Raw genomic sequence first — 20,737 nt, 5'->3', positions numbered from 1 at the left:
ACATACAAATGCGAGTAAATTGGAACATATATATATGTATGTAGTTGTTTATCACCCGAAGGCGTCAGTAAAAGGCAAATAATATGCGATAACGGCTTAACGATCATTTAACGGTGCACATGAATACTTTTAAAATTTCCTTGCGTTGTATTTGCTTAGTTTAATGAATATTTCAAGAACATTGTTGCTAAACTTCAAGTCGAATGGAGCAACATTGACTTGAAGTTACGAGTATTTTTATACCAGTCCTATGAACTTTTTACATCAGTTTTTATAATGTTCAGTACTTTAAATCCTTTTCCCCATAACTCAAGTTTTCAAAGTCGGCGCCCTTCATAAGTCAAAACTACTGCACCTTCCCATTGATTTTTTTCGCAAATCGCTACTGTCATTTTCCGCAGTCATTTCGATCTATCTCATTTGGCAGGCGTCAGACACAGCCGCCACAAGACTGATCAGTGTACATTTCAATATGTTCCTACAGTCTCTGCTATTAAGAGTGAGCAGGAACGCTCTTAGCGTATTCGATGCAGTACCCACCGGGGGTAGCAGAGTAAGAGGAAGATCTCTACTCCATTGGAAAGACCAGGTGGCTACACTTGGAATCTCCCGTTGGCGACAAACAGCGAAAAGAAAGAGCGACTGGCGCGCTGTTGTAAATTCGATTATAACCGCATAAGCGGTGTCTACGCTAATAAAGAAGAAGATCCGTTGTGTATTTTTGGTCTAACGCATTGCACATGACTTTTGCAATTTTTAATCCCGAGAGTTCATGCCATCGAATTCTAACCTTTCGTGTGAAGCCCTTGTCCAGAACATGTAAAAACAATGCATAAATTTAGCAATGTCGGTCACGATATCGGATGACCACCATAAACCGCCCTTGGCAATCTCGTCCACTATCTCATTATCATCAATTATCAATATGACCTAGCATCCAGTAGAAGTGAAGTCGTTTGTTTCTGGCGCCACTCTCCACTGATGCCCTGCTTCCCAATACACATCTGGTCGATATGCCCAAAGAGGCCACTGCTGCTTGGCTATCTACGTAGTTGTTAACCCTGGATTTGTCTTACTGATTCTTTTGTGGCCAGCACGGCGGCTTCCCCAATAGCAAAGATCTCTGCTTGAAATATACTGTATTGCTCTGGCTGCTTGAAATTCTTATGCCTAACTCTAGACAGCATATCTCCGCATCAACTGCGGCCTCCGTTTTCGAGCCATCCGTATTAACTTATTATGTATCGCGCGCAACTAACATGCCTTTTTGCCAATGATCTTTTTCTCTTTTTATTCTAAACATTCTATTCTTGAAAAGTAATATCTTGTAGAAGGTGCTTGCCAAACCCATTATCTACCACTATGTTCGGAGTTTCCATTCTTAGATTCTCCTACACCCATTTCCGATTTTAAAATGCAGTTTTCAGTAAAACAGTTGGCAGGTTTAGTAACAGTTCAACAGTTGTCTTTTCATATAAGGCATTGCTGTACTTTTTCACTCTTTCTTCCAGAGCAGTTTGATGTCCAAGACTACCCCAAGGTAATTGGTGCGGTCCTTGAGAGAGACCATTTGTCAAAAGCCCATTTATCGAAAGCCTTCATGGAGGATTTTGTATTTTCTTGTGAACTCCAGCATACCAATTTTCTGCCTATTTAAACCCAGACACACTTGCGATGCCCAATTCTGAAGTGTTTTGAAAGTGAAGTTCCATTCTGCTTTTATCCTTCCAGAGATCTAAAACACAAAAAACAAGAAGATTCTTCATTAGTAAGGATGTCGCTATCGGGTTGACCATTTTCAAAAAAAAAAAAATGCCGTCGACTTAAAAATTTTTTTTTTAACCGATTTTTTCGACTTTTTCGTATTTTTTAAAAATACTTCAAATCAAAATTTTTGGAAATCTAAGGCAGAGACGATAGAGCATTGTATAAAGAAGATATATACCAAATTTCAAAGAAATCGGTTCAGTAGAACTTGAGATATCATGTCAACCACCTCAAAAAAGTAGTTTCGAGAAAAATGCGTTTAAAGTTTAGGAGACAGTTCTAGTGAACACAGACGCCACGTCACAAAATCGGCTGTATCTCCGAAAATAAGTCGAATTTTAAAAATCCTGCCAAGGTCATATTTTTGAAAGTCTAAACTTTCAAAATATGCGAAAAAAATCGATTTTTTCAAAATCCTAGACCAGAATACCCCCTTAATGTTGTATAGGAGGATCAACACCTACGGGCTCGATACTATTCAGAATAGAATGTAGATACTGTAGAAATATTGTTGAATGCTCCAGAATGTCCAGGAAAACTCAAAAAGTGAGTACTTATATTCATATACTGATCTACCTTTCGCATGTGCGTGTTTTAAAAAGCAATAAAGAAAACAGTTATTTATTTGCCCGTTTCTTAACCTTCTTCTCTCTCTCTCTCTTCGGAAGAGTTCAAGTACTTTATGTACTCATACATGAAAATTTTGCGGAATCAGACACTGCAAGCATCGCTAACAACTATAACAATTTTTATTTTATTTTATAGATCTAAGCGATAAATTCGTGCTACCCAAACGGTGATCAACGCACTATTTGATCTCCAACTGAGCCACCCAATTTCATTTGTAAATGCTAATGCGTGTAATTGAAAACAGATTTGGCAAACAAAGGGTGCGCAAGCGCAAATCAACAGCAATTACAATGTGTGTACTTAACGAAATGCCGGCTTCTGCGACTTTGCTCTCATCGGTGTCTTTTTGTTGCTTGAATTGCCGAATTGATTTTCTTCACTTGTTTGTTTTCCGCTCTGTCTTCCTGTTAGTTTATTTGTTAATACAATTTCTCTACGCTTGATTGTTGTTGTCTGTGTATTTGGTCTTTATGCCAGCCGAAAATTATATATATATAAACAACAACAAATACTCTTAGACAATTATATTTCATTTTTATGTGCATAGTTTGTTCGAATTTGCACTTGAAGCGCCCGAAATTTGGTAATAGTGAAAGTGTCCAAATTATTTCGCTATTGCGCATGCGAGTATGCGGGTTGGCGGACACGTGATAATGAATGACACTCGAATGTTGTTAAACAGATTTACATTCGACTTTTTTAAAATTAGATTTACTAATTGTTTTTTTTCATGTCTCAAAGTTGGAGCAGTATTCAAGCAATACCGCCGATTTTATTAATTAATTGTCTGCAAAATTATAAGAATCTTAAGAATTGTATTTATTATATTATATATAGAGTTGTATATTTTTAAATAATAAGTCTAAGTTTGCTTTTATAAGGTTTATTTATACGACATTAAATTATGTATGTTGTCAAAAAAGTCTTGCGGTATTTTCGCTAGTTGGCGCTGAAAGTGCGTAGTTCTAGTTTTATTCGTCGCATCGGGTCACGCTATACCTTTTTTGAAAGCTCATTTCACGCGCTAACACGTGTTTGATTGATTGTCGTTTCTTTTAAGTCGTTCGTGAGTTATAGCGTCGCAAACATGGAGCAAAATAAAGAGAAAATACGGCATATTTTACAGTATTACTACGATAAAGGCAAAAATGCATCTCAAGCCGCCAATAAAATTTGTGCAGTTTATGGACCCGATACAGTTGCCATTTCCACCGCACAACGATGGTTTCAACGTTTTCGTTCTGTTGTAGAGGTGGTCGAAGATGCGCCACGCTCCGAACGGCCTGTCGTCGAAAATTGCGATAAAATCGCTGAATTGGTCGAAAGAGACCGGCATAGTAGCAGCCAAAGCATCGGTCAAGAGCTGGGCATGAGTCATCAAAAATTCATTTCAATTTCAATAAAAAAAAAATTCAATAAAAATACCGCAAGACTTTTTTGACAACCCATTATCTCAAATCAAGAAGATGCCAGGCCACTATCACCCCCACTTTAAGAGCAACCTTTGAATAGTAGTGGGGTCGTTAGTTCTGCCACCATGCATTGTTTAGTCATTAACTAGACCGCTCATTTTCGTTTACTAGTCCAATTTGTATTCTCTCTTCCAAGACTTGTGAAATTTTCTATCAATTTCAGTTCTTTCAAACTACTGACTTCAATGTATTGAAGGATCTGTGACAGTTGATTATGTTGTGGCCGATCTAAACCGACTTATTTGCATTGTCCTCCATACCCGAATAATCATATTCATCACCACGTTTGGCTTTCCTCTTAATTAATTTGAAATTATTTTAGTACTTATACAGCATTGCCTTATATGCATGTAGGTAAGGCAGCCGAGAGAAAAACCGTTCGCAGGGCTGAAAAGACGGGCCCCTCCCTACAGAACTGTTTCTAATACGTAATAAATTTTATTAACTAGCTTCCCACTTACTACTTGAAGGCTGTTGAATAATAATACAACTTAGTGTTTTACGCTTTCTACTCGATATTGGGTGGAACAAATTTCTTTTATACTATTTTGAAATTCAATAATGTATAAATCGGTTCATACATAAACTTTTGGTTATTTTTTTTAAATTATACGTAGGTTGTCTTTTATATTTAGGGATTTGGCAACCTTAGTATTGCAATCTGATAATTGCCAACTGTATCGTAAAGCCTGACATACTTTATGTTATACATTTACAGTAACTTTAAATATTCAGCTCGGGCAAAAAAATGAAATTAAATCGTGAACATTTACGCGAGACTACAAGTATGTTTTACATTCTTTGACATAAATTAATAGTCCAGTCATTATAGTAAGTTCACCTCGGAATTCGATATACCCATTTATATGTCTGGGTATTTCGAAATCCGAGATTCTTACCTAATTTAAGCTTAAATGACTGGACTATAACTCAGCAACAGTACATTGATGAACTTAATTGAAATTTTGACTTTGAAACTCCATCAAAGCCCAGTGTTCATCGATGGTGTGGTGAATTCAATCGGTGTCGTAGACCACACCAAGACGGATTTCGTGAAGGTCGTTCAAAATCAGTTCTTGCTCCGGAAACTATTGATGCTGTGCGCATACCGTTATTACAAGATCGTCTTATGAGCTATCGTGAGATTGAGACAACTATGGGCATTAGTGGGACTAGCAGACATTCAATATTCCAAGAACATTTGACAGTAAAAAAAATTTATTGAAAAAAAACGCTCGTGTCGATTGGACGAGAGAAATATTAACGATATACGATAGCGATGCTTCGGAACACGTCTGTGACATCATATAAAGTGATGAGTGATGGATTTACGCCTGAAAATAAGCAGTAGTTATGGGTGTGAAGAAGATGGGTGTTTCAAAATAAACCGCATCCAACAAAAACAAATCAATCAAATGATGCCTGTTTTTTTTAGAAAAACTGAAGACGGATCACTTTTCACCAAAATAATGCGAGCTCTCAAACATTAACTAAAACAATTTCATTTTTGAGCACTGAAAACATCGATTTGAAGAGTCATGCTCTGTATAGTTCTTACTTGGCACTTGAAGAGGTGCTTAGGTCAGTAGCATCGCATTCAAATATCTATTCATCGATGTAACGCATTTTTCAATAAGAGCGCTGCAAAAGAAAATAAAAACGATTGTTATTGCAATGAAATTCTTTATTCCTGTGAAAGTACATTCGATGCGATTATGCATGGAATTCGATTTCGTTTGCATGACCATCACCAGTACGCTTGCAGAAGTCCAGCAATACTGCTGCAATTTGATATTCGTACGAAGTTTGTCAATCGTCGTTGGCTTGTTGACCATAGACTTGACGTACCCCACAGAAAATAGTCTAACCGCGCAAATCGCACGACCGAGGCGGTCGTCAATTTGCTGGACCATTTCGTGAAATAACACTTGCACCAAACTTGGTTTTCAATAAATCAATTGTGACATTCGCTGTGTGGTTTGTGGCGCCGTTCTGTTGGAACCACATATTGTCCAAGTCCACATCATCGAATTCGGGCCAAAAATATTCGGCTATCATTGAGCGGTAGCGATTCCCATTCACAGTAACATGCCGGTCTTGATCATCACGAAAGAAGTATGGCCCAATGACACCACCGGCCAAACCGTAATTTTTTCGTAATGCAATGGTGACTCATGGAGTACGTGCGAATATATTTTCACAGGAGTAAAGAATTTTATTGATATCCCAAACCGTTTCTGTTGTATTAAAAAAAGGTGCGTGGAGTCCCTACGCGTGGATGAAGTTATACTTCTTAGTGATATTCCAAGAAATGCATATCATTTTGTATGAAAGAAAACTAGAAAACTTAAATTCACATTTTATAAATTTATTATAATTTATTATCTCCCCAAGCATGCCTTTGCCAACAAATCGTCTTTTCGCGACGATGGCAAAATCTAAAAATCATAAATTGCACAACTTTCTGGTGCTTCTCGCAAAAATCTGCGTCGATATGTATTCACGATCATACGTATACATACATGCATATGTATTTACGCATGTTTGTAGGCGAAGCTGCTACTGCGGCAAGGGGTGACAATCGGTGGCCATTACTTAACTTATGCCATAGAAATTCTATTGCTACGAATATGGAAATGACAACGAAATAATGCAAATATGCATATTTCATTAATTTCTTTGAAGAAATGAATGATCCTGAGAAGTATAGTCTTAACTTTTCAACGGCCAACGCAGAGCATTTCAACCAAAAGGAATTCATTCATTAAAATCACCATTCAGAAGTCGAAACATCATTCCTAATATGCCACAAGACAAAATTAGAAATGAACTTCTTAAACCTCACGCCGTCAGATAAAACGATATACCTCGTCATCGCGGGTCGATTTCCAAAAAATGGACCAACGTAGGGTATTTCAACAAAAGGGCACATAAAATAGTTGAGAATTCGCAGAAATGAAAGACAAAGGAAAGAAAAAGCAGTATAACTTCAATAATGAACAAGCATACAAACATACATATGCGCAGCAGCAGCAAGGAAAGAGGTAACAATCGGCGATCCATTGTATATTTCTTTCATGCATAACCAAACCATAATTAGAACAACGCAATACAAGTGTCAATGGTGGTCTAGGTGGTAAACGCTTCAAAAGTTACGACGAGCACGTAGGTACGTAGGTTCGAATCCCAACAGAAATTTTTAATTGAATATGTCACCAACCAAAAATTGAAACATTGTTCTACAAAAACAACAACAGCATAAGCATGGCAACATTGTGTTGTTGGTAGAAAAGCCGAGCTGTGCCGAAAGAAACGAACAAACGATCGCCGATTGTCACCGCTTCGCTTGCTGCTCGAACATCTTCGCAGACAAGGTTGCGTAGATTCATATTGAGCAAGGTTGCGCAACCTGAATCTATCGCAACCTTTTCCGAACTCGTATAAGAAGTATAACTTCAAAAAAATTTTGTAGTGCTTTTATTATAAATTTTGCTCCCTATCGGTCTACTTTTGTAGCACCCCTATTGAAAACCCGTTAATTAATGGAAAAGGGTTCATTCAATTTCTTCATGTAGGTCCTTTCCGTTTTTTTCTTGATGATGATAACATCGCCTCGAGAATCTCTAAATTCTCTACAACAAGTTTGCATTCATTATAAATTGCTTTACACTGGCCGCGCAGAAATTGCAAGAAGGCCTTCTATATTTCTAACTTCTATGGTGGCATTGAAGAACCAAGTCTTTTTTTTCATTGAGTGACTTAAGGTTTTTGAACTAAGGTTGTGTTTTTTAACTTATTTCAAAGCGTGTGTCAATCCGGAAAGACTTTTCGCAAAAGGCTGACGACATCGATTCTGTTCGACCACCTTGTATTAGAAAGACAATGAAGTGAATTGGGTATTTTGGATATCGGAATTCCCCAGCGTTGTGTGCTTGAAGACAACATCCAGCCAAATTTAATACGAAAAAACGGGCCCCTTCGAGTACTCCGGGGCCGGGGAAAAACACAATGGTTAACCTTTGATTTTACGATTATAATTTTATATTTTCGTTAATTTTTGATTTAAATGTACTATACTATTGTAATTTTTTTAAACAACACTCGTAACTGTTCTTATATTTATAATTTACATACATATAAGCTTGCTAACCAAATATGAAGCTCGGCTATATACGAGTATTTTGATAGCCAATGTATCGTTTGTTAAAAGCTTTACTGACAGCTCAGGCGCAAACCATTTTGGTTTTTAATTCGGTGGCTTTCAAACCATAACATGTTGAACACTTGAATGGAGATGTAATTTGAATGAAATAATCGACATTTGCAGATGCAAATTAATTATGAACAAAAATCAGTAAATTTGCTTTGGTTAAAACAAGATAAATCAAGATAAACAAGTTAAAACCTCTTCGGTAGCTGTTCAAATTAGAAGCCAAATCACTTGTACTCAGATTGCATATGTACATATGTATATGTATATTATAGTATGTATATGTGTGTATTCCACTTAACTGCATATTCGCTTAGGTGCATTAACCACTTGCATGAACATTTTCACCAAAATATATTTCGTAACAGTGATTGAAAATTTGTAAATGTACTTATTCAGGGTTTATGAGTTTCATCGAGCAGAAATCGGCTTATTTTCTATAATTTTTGTTTCATATAAAAGTTTAAATATTTTATTCAAACTTTTTATTTTTCTAAGCACTCATATTTTACAAAGACTTTTGTGAAATTTTCATAGGAGAATATACAAAACTCGGCCATTACGACGTCACTTGCGGCAGTCGTTTCAGAAAACGGTGGCTCCGTCTTGGCAATAGAACTTCCAACAGCATCATTTGAACTAAAAGCAAAAATTACATATTTTAACTAAAACCACAACCTAGGTTTTGGACGAAGGATAAAATAAATAAGTGAAAACTGTCTTTTTGGCGGACATTTTTCTAAATATCAATTTTTCCAATAAGAGTGATATTAAATCTTTCAAAAACAAAAAAAAAAACACCTATTGTTAAGAAAATTCAAATGTTTTTTTTATTTAATAGCACATTATTGACTTGTAATGCTTGAATAAAGTCTAGTTTATTTCTAAAAACCAATGGCATCAAATGACCACACAAGAAGTAGTCTAATGGTGTTAAATCACAATTTCGTGGTGGCCATTCAGTGTCACAATTTCTAGAAATAATCGAATCTCCCAAGTTTTCTTATAATAATTCGGTTGTTGCACGCGCTGTGTGGCACGTAGCTCAATCTTGTTGGAACCAAATGTTGTCAAGATCAACTTCTTCCAATTGCGGCTATAAAAAATTGGTTATCACCGCTCTATACTCTTTCGCTTTCCATTGACAGTAACGGTGTCACCTGCTTTATTTGGAAAGAAGTACGCACCGATAATACCACCAGTCCAAATGCCACATCAAACTGTGAATTTAGGTGAAAGTAATTGTTGTTCATGAATAATTTGTGGATTTTCTTCCCACCAGAATCGACAATTTTGTTTATTTATTGCACCACTCAGATGAGAGTGAGCCTCATCGGAGAAGTTAATTTTCATAAAAAAATCGTTTTCATTTTCAAGTTACTCCAAAGCAAAATCAGCAAATTCAAGACGTCTCGCTTCCAACTACTTGAAAAAATATCTTGTTCCTTAGATTTTGTAGGAAATTTACTGCTCTATAAAAATGGTCTCATATGATTTTTCGATTAAGTTAAGCGTTTACGAGATATTCATCGTCAAACATCAATGCATATTAAGGTGGATCAAAAAAGAAAATTTTTTTTTTCGTTTGATACTCTGAAAAATAGGTTCCTAGACATCTCTAAAAAGCCTATAAGTTTCATCATTCATAATAATTTTTTTTCATTCAGTTATAAAATTCATAAGAAATAAAAAACTTTCCCAAAAATAATAACTGTTAATATCTTTTAAACGTTTGGGTTTACGAAAAAATCATAATACGACGGCTGCTATATATACATATTTCTAGCCTAATAATGAAAATAGGAATATTTATGAACGAAAATGGTTTTATTGTTTTTCAAAATATTCTCCATCAAGATTTATACACTTTTGCATGCGCTCAAACCAATTTTCGAAGCACTTTTTCCACTCCGATTGAGACACCTCCAAAACATGGTTTTTGGGTGCTTCAACAGCATCTTCTGGCGACGAAAATCGTTGACCACGCATTATTTTCTTGATGTGTGGGAATAAAAAGAAGTCATTGGGTGCCAAGTCAGTGCTGTACGGCGGATGACCCATCAATTCGACCGGTTAAAAAGGCGCTGGTTTGAGCCGATGTGTGAGAGCTCGCATTGTCATGGTGCACAATAATTCGTCTTCTCTTGTTCGTTTTTCGAATTTCTCCGAAGACTTCAGGCAAACAAATGGTGGTGTACCACTCAGAATTGACCGTCCTACGTTGCTCAACCGGAACAGTCGCCACATGACCAGTTTTGCCGAAGAAACAGGCGACCATTTGCTTCGAAGTGCTTCTTCCACGAGACAACTTGCGTTGGATTTGGCACGTCTTGGGAGACCCGCACGGTCGATTGCTGTTTTGTTTCGGGCTCATACGCATAGATCTATGATTCGTCACCTGTGACGATCTTATAAACGTCTTTTGAAGCACCGCGATCGTAGTTTTTCAGCATTTCTTTACACCAATCCACACGAGCCTTTTTTTGAGCGATTGTCAAATTGTGCGGGATCCAACGAGAACAAACCTTTTTTACAGCCAGGTGTTCATGCAATATCGAATGTATGCTGGTAGGAGAAATGCATAGGCATGCCTCTATCTGAAGGTATGTTACATGACGGTCTTGCATTATCAGTTCACGTACGGCATCGATGTTTTCTGGCACAACGACTGTTTTTGGACGACCTTCACGGAATTCGTCTTTGAGCGAGCGTCGGCCACGATTAAATTCGTTGTACCAGTTTTCACAGTGCCATAGGATGGTGCTTCATAGCCATACAAAGATTTTAGTTCATCGATGCACTCTTGCCGTGATAATCCACGTCGAAATTTGTGAAAATGATCGCACGAAAATGTTGACGAGTTAATTCAATTTTTTGGCCGAGATGAATTTTTTAATTCCCTGTAAATAAAACAATTCACGATTAAATGACAAAACGTTCTGAGTGATGTTATGCTAAAAAATGTCAAACTTTCCAATGGAAATGTCAGATTGCACCTGGCAACACTTAGTGTTGCCTAGGCCAGAAATATATATAACAGCCTCCGTGGACCTTTTTTGTAGAGCATTCAATTTACTACAAAATCTAAGGAACAAGATATTTTTTCAAGTAGTTGGAAGCAAGATATAAATTTTTCTATCCGATAATAAGAAAAAATAGAAAACTGTATGTAGGAGGACCTTCCCGTTACAATTAAAAACTCATGTTTGGAGAGGCTTTCTTAGAGATGTCTAGAAACCTATTTTTCCGAGTACCAAACGAAAAAAAATTTTTTTTGAATCACTCTAATAATCATGCATATTAATCTATGACACAGCAGCTAAAGTCGATATAAAACTTTATTTACCTTATTAGACATTTATTTTCTTTTACTATTTTGTGTAGGCAGTAAAGTATTTTGGTCACTGATAATGTTTTGAACTTTGATATCTTCGTATCCCTTTTGGAATTAAAAGCAACATACTTCAATCATCAAACATTTCCGTTTTAAATATTTTTATTATAAGAGCTTAAAGTTCTACCTCCAAGCTCGACGTTGTCCTTAACTAAAATAAAATTCGTATGTCGACAGTTCTGGGAACACTCAATTCCTGAAATAGTATAAGCATTTCAGTGTCTTGCGTACTGAAAACCGCAATAACAAGAACGTTTTGAGATTTTCCTTTCTTCCATTTCTCTGCTTATTTTATCACCTTCTTTCATTATTATATTATATTAGCGCTTTGAGGTCTTTAGAATGTGCTATCAGTTTACGCCACCCTTGTTTCATATTATCAGTTCATAGAAACATAAATATAGTATTTCATAAAGACAATAAGTGTGTCGATATGTGGCAGAAATTCGAGTGTTCTATAAAACGTCATTACCGGTTCAAATAAAAGTATATCTCTGAAAAGGGGATTTTTGAAACTTGTTTGTGAAAAAATTCCTTATCGGACCAACATCTCCAACTGGCTTTAAACTGCAATTATTATGTCATGTCAGCATGTCATCAATCTTAATGATGCAGGTATCTTGAAATGCGTTATCTTAAGTAGAGAGTTAAGTAATAATTACTTTATTTAACAAAAATGTTTACGGCATACAAACAAACATAAAAAAAATAATCTTAACAGATAAGAAATATACTAAATCGCACCATTAGGACTCATTACAACTCAGTGTGTTTTTCCGTCCAGTCTTCTTTGATCATGTCGGCAGCCTTCTCGCCAATCATAATTATGGCCGCATTCGTATTAGCGGCCACGATGTCTGGCATAATACTGGCGTCGACCACGCGCAAACCCTTAGCACCATGCACACGGAGGCGCCAGTCCACCACCGCTGTGGCATCTCCCTCAGCACCCATTTTTGCCGTGCCCACTGGATGATAGACTGTTGTGGTCATGTGATTAATATAGCAACGCCAATATTCATCCGATTGGTAGACGAACTTGTTGCAAGCATCCAAATCGATTTTATGTAGCGCAGTTTCGCGCTTCTTGAAAGCTTCGGTCTCTGGTAGTTTGGAGTAGATGTTCAATGCGCGTATATATGTATGGACGTCGCGCTCATCGGACATGTAATTTGGATAGATTTTCGGTTTGTCCAAATAGTCGGCACTGCGCAGTTCCAGATGACCCACTGAGTAAGGTTTCAAGTGCAACAAATATGTGATGTAGGTGTTGGTGAATTCATTAGCTGCAAGTATAGACTTCGCTACGCGCTCATTGAATCCTGTCGCAGCTACATAACCTTTAAGTTCCGGACTTTGCATTAAACTGAAGAAGTTTGTGGTTTGAATATCGGGGTTGGGACCATGCAATGAAGTAGTATTAATGAAACCGGTCAGCGCTGTGGCTTCATGATGCAGCAGCTTGCTGTAACGCCCCATCAATAAATTGTACATGGCGTCGACGAGCTCTTCATCAGTTGGTTTGCGTGCAACGGACTTGTCAATTTGGAAAACCACCGGCAAACTGGCGTGATCCTTAAGATTTTGACCTACCGGCAAATCCAAAAGTACCGGTATACCTAATTGCTTCAAGTGCTCTTTGGGTCCAACACCTGTAAGAAATACAAATGAAGTTTTTATACTTCCAACTTGCCGCCGTTATTATATTTTACGATTCACCTGAAAGCATTAGTATTTGTGGTGTGCCGATCGAGCCAGCAGACAGCACTACTTCCTTCTTAGCCCTTGCAACATGCTCTGTCGTTCCGTTTAGGACAAAAGTTACGCCGGTTGCACGCAAATGTTCATCAAAGTTGACGCGTTTAACGTGCGCATACCGCACGACATGTAGATTTTTACGATCTTTCGGTAAATGTGAATGTGCCGTCGTTATGCGACGTCCGCCATCTTGTGTGCCCAAAATATCAATCTGACCCACCCAAGAGCCCTCGGTAAAAGCCGGCGAACTGCCGTAACCCATTTCCGCCATACCCTCACGTATCGTACTACGGAACTCGTTGTCCGACACATAACGGTTCAAGCCCATGGGTCCACCTTTACCGAAATCACCCTCTTTGAAGTCAGCGCTGGTTGAGCGTAAATCTTCCGCTTTGCGGAAATATGGCAAGACATCATCATAGCCCCAAGTTGGATTGCCACGATTGCGCCAGTCGTCGAAATCAGCGCGCGTGCCGCGCGCATAAATCATCGCATTCATGCCGTTAGTGCCGCCAAGCATCTTTCCACGCGGCCAATGACATTTGCCGCCCTCCATCGCCATGCAGGACTTGCCATTCGGTTCCGCATGATACTGCCAATCCCAGTTCGTGAACTGCGTGGTAATATGCCAGCCAACAAACTGTAATCAAACACAAATAAGTATCTATGCAAGCCGAGGTTGAGACCATTTTAATATTAATATTGTAAATTACCTCCGTTTCAATGGGAGGATCGCCACCCGCCTCTAGCAAAAGCACCTTCCAGTTAGGGTTTTCACTAAGTCTGCCGGCAACAACCGCGCCTGCGGAGCCTGAACCCACCACAATGAAGTCATAATCATCAAGACCTGCATGAAAGGGCGTATACTGTAATAAGTAGTCGAAAGTTCACAGCTATTTTAATGAGTTTATGTCTTAAATGACTTTCAAGTTCAGCGCAGAGGTTATCATTTGTTTTTGTTATAGTATTTTCAATAATAAATTATTTTGCTGTTTACTTGTGCAACTATTGTCGGTCTTTATCTCAGCTAATTAAGATTTTAGTTAGTATAAAAAGTAAGATTACTGCTACTTTCTTATCTATACTAGGTGTACAGAACATTGCATATAAAAATATGTAGCAACCATTCGAACAAAGTAGTCCACATATTTATAAATACTTATTCTTTTGTTGGAGAGTTCGAATCAACACAAATACAAATATTTCCTTCACGGGGTTCGGAATACCCCACATGTCGTTCAGCACTAAATCTTAAAAGAATTTGAAGAAGAAAGTAAGTAAGGTATGATAGTCTAAAGACTCCTAGATGTCTTTACATAGATGTATGATAGTCTAAAGACTCCTAGATGTCTTTACACACCCAGACGTCTTTAGACTATCAGTAGTCTAAAACTTCAAGAATTCGTATTATCAATATTGCGGAAATTCATCATAGTCTGATAAAATTTCTCTCTTCATCTGAGTATCATAGCCACAAATCTTAGATTGTACACATAACAGAGTAACTTGAGAGTGGGCAGAAATTCTAAAAAAATTCAAATGCACCACAATTGTGTTATATATTCATATAGTGGATTGTTTTTCAGAGGGAGTTGGATCCATATATGGAGATGGGTCCATATATCTGACTAATTTCCAAGTTGTAAACTGTCCTGTTGGTAATGAATGATGGAAAAAAGCACACAAGACGTTTAATCTTTGCAGATACATTTGCTATTATAATAATTTGCAAAGTGGGTGCCTCGCAAGTTCATAATCCAACAAAAACAACGAATAACTGATTCTGAGAAGTGTTTGAGTGCTCTTTAATCGTAATAAAACCGAATAAAACCGCATCGGTGTGGGACAATAGAAACACGACTCCATCATTTCACACTGGAGTCCAATCGACAGACATTATAGTGGACTGCATATGATGAACCGGTCTTCAAGCGTGGGAAGACGAAAAAGTTGGCTGGTAAGGTTAAGACATCAGTCTTTTAGGATGCATGTGGTATATTATTCACTGAGCCAGTTATAATACATTGCACTGTGTATTTGGTAGCAGTTCTAATCTACTATTCCAAATACTTAGCAATTGTATTATTTTTGAGGAAGAATCAGTTTGAAATTGTACGCATATAGTACTTCATCGGTTCCGTTTAAACATTGCTCGTTGAAGAGCTCCGATAATAAACGCGTCCGATCGCTGTTAAATTCAAAGTGCTAAAGGGAGAACCGCGGCCTCCGACACGCTATTCATAGGCATGCTCCCGCCGCCCCGGGCGGCCGGTACCGCCGCAAACGTTACGTCCCGCAATTTTTAAATCTGTAATATCTTCAAAAATATTAATTTAAATCATATGCTGTAAAGGACCATGTTCATCTATATTAAATCAACAATGTAGGTATTTAATTGGATAAGGATTAATGCTGTATTGGTTAAAATTGATTCTAAAATTTGCCATAATTTGTCGTAAACGGTAACAGACAAAAAAATTGTATTGTGGGATATCTACAAGAGATAGACATAACTGTGAATGTGCTCAAAAAATAAGGTGACATTTGAATTTAAACTGCGCGCGTCGAAGGATTTGGAGAATTATTTTTTTTTTAGGTTGGTAGTACTGTCAGTCACATTTATGTCAAATTTCATGTCAAAATATTCATTAGTGTTTGAGATACGTTTCGTTTTGTGAGCTGTTAAAAGTGAGTTTTCGTGGTTTGCGATGTCGAAATTTGTTGAGCAAAGAATTTGCATTAAATTTTGTTTACGGAATCAATTTTCTGCTGCGGATACGTTGAAGATGGTGCAAAAAGACTTTGGTGGTGAGGCTATGTCTAAAAAAAATGTTTACAAGTGGTATAGTGAGTTCCAAGCCGGCCGTGAACGTGTCGAAAACGAAGAGCGTCCAGGGCGACCATCAACCTCAATCGACGAAGCTCACGTTCAACAAATCAAAGATTTGGTGTTGAAAAACCATCGATTAACAATTAGAGACCTTGCTGATGAAGTTGGCATATCGAAAGGCTCAGCCAATACCATTTTGAAGGATGTTTTGGGCCTCAAGCGCGTCAAATCTCGACTGGTACCGAAAACATTGAATTTTTTGGAAAAAAGGCGTCGCGTTGAAGTGTGTGAAACGATGCTTTCCGACTACCAGGGTGTCATGAAACGCATTATAACTGGCGACGAGACATGGATCTATGCTTACGACAATCGAGCGAATATCGTGCCAAAAGAGAGCCGAGACCAAAAAAATCGCGCCAAAGTCGCTCAAAAATCAAGGTCATGTTGACTGTTTTCTTCGATTATCGTGGTGTTGTGCATTATGAATTCCTTCCAACCGGTCAAACAGTCAACAAGGAATATTATTTGAACGTTATGCGTCGTTTGCGTAACGCTATCCGCCTAAAAAGGTCGGAATTGTGGAAAGACAATTCTTCGTTTTTACACCACCATAATGTACCATCCCATACTGCCCTCGTAATTCGTGATCATTTCGCCAAAAACTCAACCCATATCGTTCCGCAACCACCGTATTCACCTGATCTGGCGCCGTGCGACTTCTGGCTGTTCACCAAGCTCAAAAGACCGCTCCGGGGACACCGTTTTTATACGATAGAGGAGATTCAAGCCGCAGCGAAGACGGAACTGAAGGCCATCCCGGAAAGTGACTACAACCAGTGTCTCGAAGATTGGAAAATCCGTTGGCATAAGTGCATTGCTTCGGGAGGGGATTACTTTGAAGGGGATGAAATTGATTTGGAAGAATAAATAAAGAATTTTCAAAATAAATACAATGCCACCTAATTTTTTGGGCACAGTTTTTTTTAGATCTTTTCAATGTGTTCAACACTTTATTTTCGGATAACAACCACTCCTACTTCCCATATAGCACAATTTTAAATTCCACTAGATTCGTTCAGTTTCCAGCACATAAATCAAGAAGCAATTATTATAGCGGGTAACAACTTTGCACGAACAATGTCTTTAGTGTGTGCCACCTTATGACCAAAAATAGTTTAAATCCAATAAAAAACTGTTTAAGTCCCTAGGTACCGAATATTTAGACCCCGGTACTTATAGTTGACTTTTGATTGAAAATGTCAGTCACTGCGTGTATATACATATATGTATAACTGAAAATTTGATTCTTGCAAGTTGCAAGAGTATAAAATGTTCGGTTGCACCCGAACTTATCCCTTCTATATTTGTTTTAGATAAGTTTATTTGTTTATTCCCTTACTTTTGCCTTAATATTGACAAATTTTTTAAAATGACCAGATTTATGTTCGTTGAAATCTCTAAAAAATGTAAATATTTATAAGGAAATTTTTCTCAGAAATTGCAAAAAAGAAGCCCTACCCTTCTCTGAATGAATGAAAACTACTTTCAATATATGTATATTGAATATTCTCACATAAACATTTTCACCATCCTTTTTAATCTGACAATGTTTTGCGTAAAGCCTTTCGCACTCTGACTTATCTTGCACACTGCGATTTATTCGATTTATAGCTGGGCTTACTTTGTTGGCATTGATTACAAGCTGTCAATATTATCACACATAGTTGAGCATATATAACTATGCATTATATATAAATAAATTAATATGCAAATAGGTATATTGCATTTCCTCATGGGAGAATATTTACAATGGAAAGTATTAGGAAAAACAAGCCGTAATGACGCATTTTTTGCAATATATTAGCAAACTACGTGCCATAATGCAAACACATTCATAAACAAAGTTTTTATAAAAAAAATAGTTATATTTACTAGAACAAGAAAGAAGGAAGTATAATGCGTTTTAGAAATAAAGCACTTGATTTCGATCGTTCAGACAAACAATATATGTAGCCAAATTGCCTCAGCTCGATTTTACAGGATCTCCGACGTTTACTTGTGGATCATACAAGCTTCATGTTACCCTGTTCAGGATAAGAAAAACCGATAAACTTTGACGTTACAAGATCTCTTATTGAAGACTAAATCTGTACAGTATGTACGAGTATTCCTAAAGGCTTTCGGAGAGGTTGTTTTTGTGCGAATTAATTCGTTTACTTTTTTCAGAAATACTTATGTAACTTCATAGAATTTTTTAATGCTCATTTTTTGTTGGTGTTTCTTTATAGGCTTTTCTACTCCAAACTATTTAATTCCAAATTTGAAGCACAACTTTAGCCGAACTATCCGCAGCCAGAATTGTTTTGTTTTTCTCTTTCGTCGAAACTATTTATAATATATCTCTAATATAAGCTCTGAATCCCTTAACTTCTTTACTCTTTGAGAGGTTTCTACTTATTTGTGCTTTAGTGGAAAAAGGCCTTTTTTTAGGCTCTCCATTTCCACCAGCTTTTCTTTTTTCGAAATCAAATAATTTCGTACAAATTTCTGCTCTTTTATTAATGGTATGCTTTCTACTTAAGGCCTCTAAGTGATCTCTATCTTCTCTATCTAATACAAAACTTAGTCACTTCAAAATGAAAGCTTATTACCATGACTTCATAATTTCTTAGTATCTAAACCAATTTTTTTCATGTTTATGTTCTTATAACATTTACTTTATCACAAGTATTTGCACGAAGCGTTGTAAATTTCTTCCCTAAAACCTCAAGGATATTTGCTAATATACATTTCAATGTTAATCATCAAATAATTCGCCAAGAACGGAAATTTTTCAGTAATTATGAGTTCATGTGTTACACTAACAACCGTTTCTTATTTTCGTCGCACAAGTTTGCGAATTTTTTTGTTCTCACAAGTACTCTACCACTCTTCAACTCCTTTAAGCTATTTGTGCACTTTTTCAATTTTTACCTGACCGGAATATTCAGTTTTTAAAACAGCTACTCACCTTCTCTCTCAATGCGCGCGCCATAATCCTCTGGCCATCGATTGTGATCACTTAATCCACAAAATTTCGCTATCAAAGTCTGTAACAGCAAAGTCATTAGGGTATTCGCAGGTCCTGCCGACCGCGCAGCACATTCTGTGCTCAGGAACTCCATTGCTAAACCGTGTGACCACTACGCCGGCTGTTTTGCGACTAACTGTTAGAATGTGTCGGACTTAAGTCGCAGTATTTTTTGCATTAGGCGTTTAAGATGCCGCGCGAAGTACATAACGATGAAATAGTTAAATGAAAAATTTGCATTTTTATAGTCTTGCAAAAAGTTGCTACAGAGTATTATAGTTTTGTTCACCTAACGGTTGTATCTATAACCCAAAACTAAACGAGATAGATTTAGGGTTATAAATATATATATAAATGATCAGTATGACGAGAAAAGTTAAAATCCGGTTGACTGTCTGTCTGTCGAGTTCGTAGATGGGCATAATCGAACCACTGCCACGCCCACAAATCGCCATTAACCGAAAACATATAAAGTGCCATAACTAAGAACTAAATTAAGATATAAAATTTTAATTTGGCATAGGGCATCACAGTAGCAAGGGGCACCTGTGGGTAAACAATTTTTAAAAGGTGGGCGTGGCCACGCCTCTAACAAGTTTAATGTATATATCTCCTAAACTACTTAAGCTACAAAAACCAAATTTGCGTGGCACCGCCCAGTTTTTCCCATCTCTCGGGACCCGACTAACCGATTTCGACTAAATTTAGTACGTATCATTCTTAGAACATTCCTAAGTTGCAGTGTGAAAATAGCCAAAATCGGACTACAACCGCGCCTACTTCCCATCTAACACAATTTAAAATTCCATTTGATTTATTCACTTTACAGTACACAAATCAAGAAGTAATACAACGGAATAAAATTTGGCAGTAATAATTCCCTTAAAGTATGGCATCTTTTGACCAAAAATTGTCCAAATCCTACCAAAACTGTTCAAGACCCTAGATACCGAATATGTGGACCCCAGTATCTATAGTTGACTTTTGACCGAAAATATCGGTCAATGTGTGAAATATAGAATATAAATTCAGGGATAATCCTTCTCTGACAATGGTATGTCTGCATGTCAAAAATTGGTCGAATCGGGGCAATATGTCCCTGAGCCTCCATATACCTAGTATAAAAATTTTCGAACTTCCAGGTGACTTTATGCTAAATAATGGGTTGTCAAAAAAGTCTTGCGGTATTTTTATTGGATTTTTTTTTTTTTTTATTGAAATTGAAATGAATTTTTGATGACTCATGCCCAGCTCTTGACCGATGCTACGGCTGCTACTATGCCGGTCTCTTTCTACCAATTCAACGATTTTATCTTCTTCTTTTTTGTAAGAAATCTTATACCGAATTTGTCGGCCAGTGTATGAGTTATATAGAGTACTATATACATATGTATGTAGTATATATACAATTTCTTAGGTTCCGATCCTCTCCTCTATTTGACGTTTTACATCTTAAGGTATTTCCATGGCTTCAATTCTTGCAAGTTGCAAGAGTATAAAATGTTCCGTTGCACCCGAACTTAGCCCTTCCTTACTTGTTATAAATAGTCCACACCCCTCTATCGCTAAGCAACGTCAGCGCATCCATGTAGTGCATGCTAACTTT

At 37.2% G+C, this 20,737-nt stretch overlaps 2 protein-coding genes across 5 annotated transcripts in view; one reads left to right on the top strand and one right to left on the bottom strand.

The window, feature by feature from the left end:
* LOC126759436 (flotillin-2) overlaps positions 1-20,737 on the top strand; it is a 418,004-nt gene that overhangs the window by 263,858 nt on the left and 133,409 nt on the right. The window lies entirely within an intron of this gene.
* Positions 12,128-19,280, bottom strand: LOC126759418 (glucose dehydrogenase [FAD, quinone]). Its single transcript, XM_050474206.1, has 4 exons — positions 19,072-19,280; positions 13,945-14,078; positions 13,193-13,871; positions 12,128-13,125 (listed from the first exon to the last, which is right to left on the bottom strand). Exons 1-4 carry the CDS (start codon positions 19,223-19,225, stop codon positions 12,230-12,232), a joined length of 1,863 nt encoding a protein of 620 aa, XP_050330163.1. The 5' UTR covers positions 19,226-19,280; the 3' UTR covers positions 12,128-12,229.

Source organism: Bactrocera neohumeralis, chromosome 5, assembly GCF_024586455.1.
Source record: "Bactrocera neohumeralis isolate Rockhampton chromosome 5, APGP_CSIRO_Bneo_wtdbg2-racon-allhic-juicebox.fasta_v2, whole genome shotgun sequence".
NCBI lineage: Eukaryota > Metazoa > Arthropoda > Insecta > Diptera > Tephritidae > Bactrocera > Bactrocera neohumeralis.
This window is presented reverse-complemented; position numbering and strand designations above follow the sequence as displayed.

What these genes read in the sequence shown, in the direction of transcription:
- LOC126759418 (XM_050474206.1), bottom strand. Translation starts at nt 19,225, where the DNA reads ATGGAGTTCCTGAGCACAGAATGTGCTGCGCGGTCGGCAGGACCTGCG. An exon ending in CGCGCGCATTGAGAGAGAAG is followed by an intron (nt 14,079 to 19,071) that starts GTGAGTAGCTGT and finishes CCTTTCATGCAG; the next exon opens with GTCTTGATGATTATGACTTC. An exon ending in ATCCTCCCATTGAAACGGAG is followed by an intron (nt 13,872 to 13,944) that starts GTAATTTACAAT and finishes GTTTGATTACAG; the next exon opens with TTTGTTGGCTGGCATATTAC.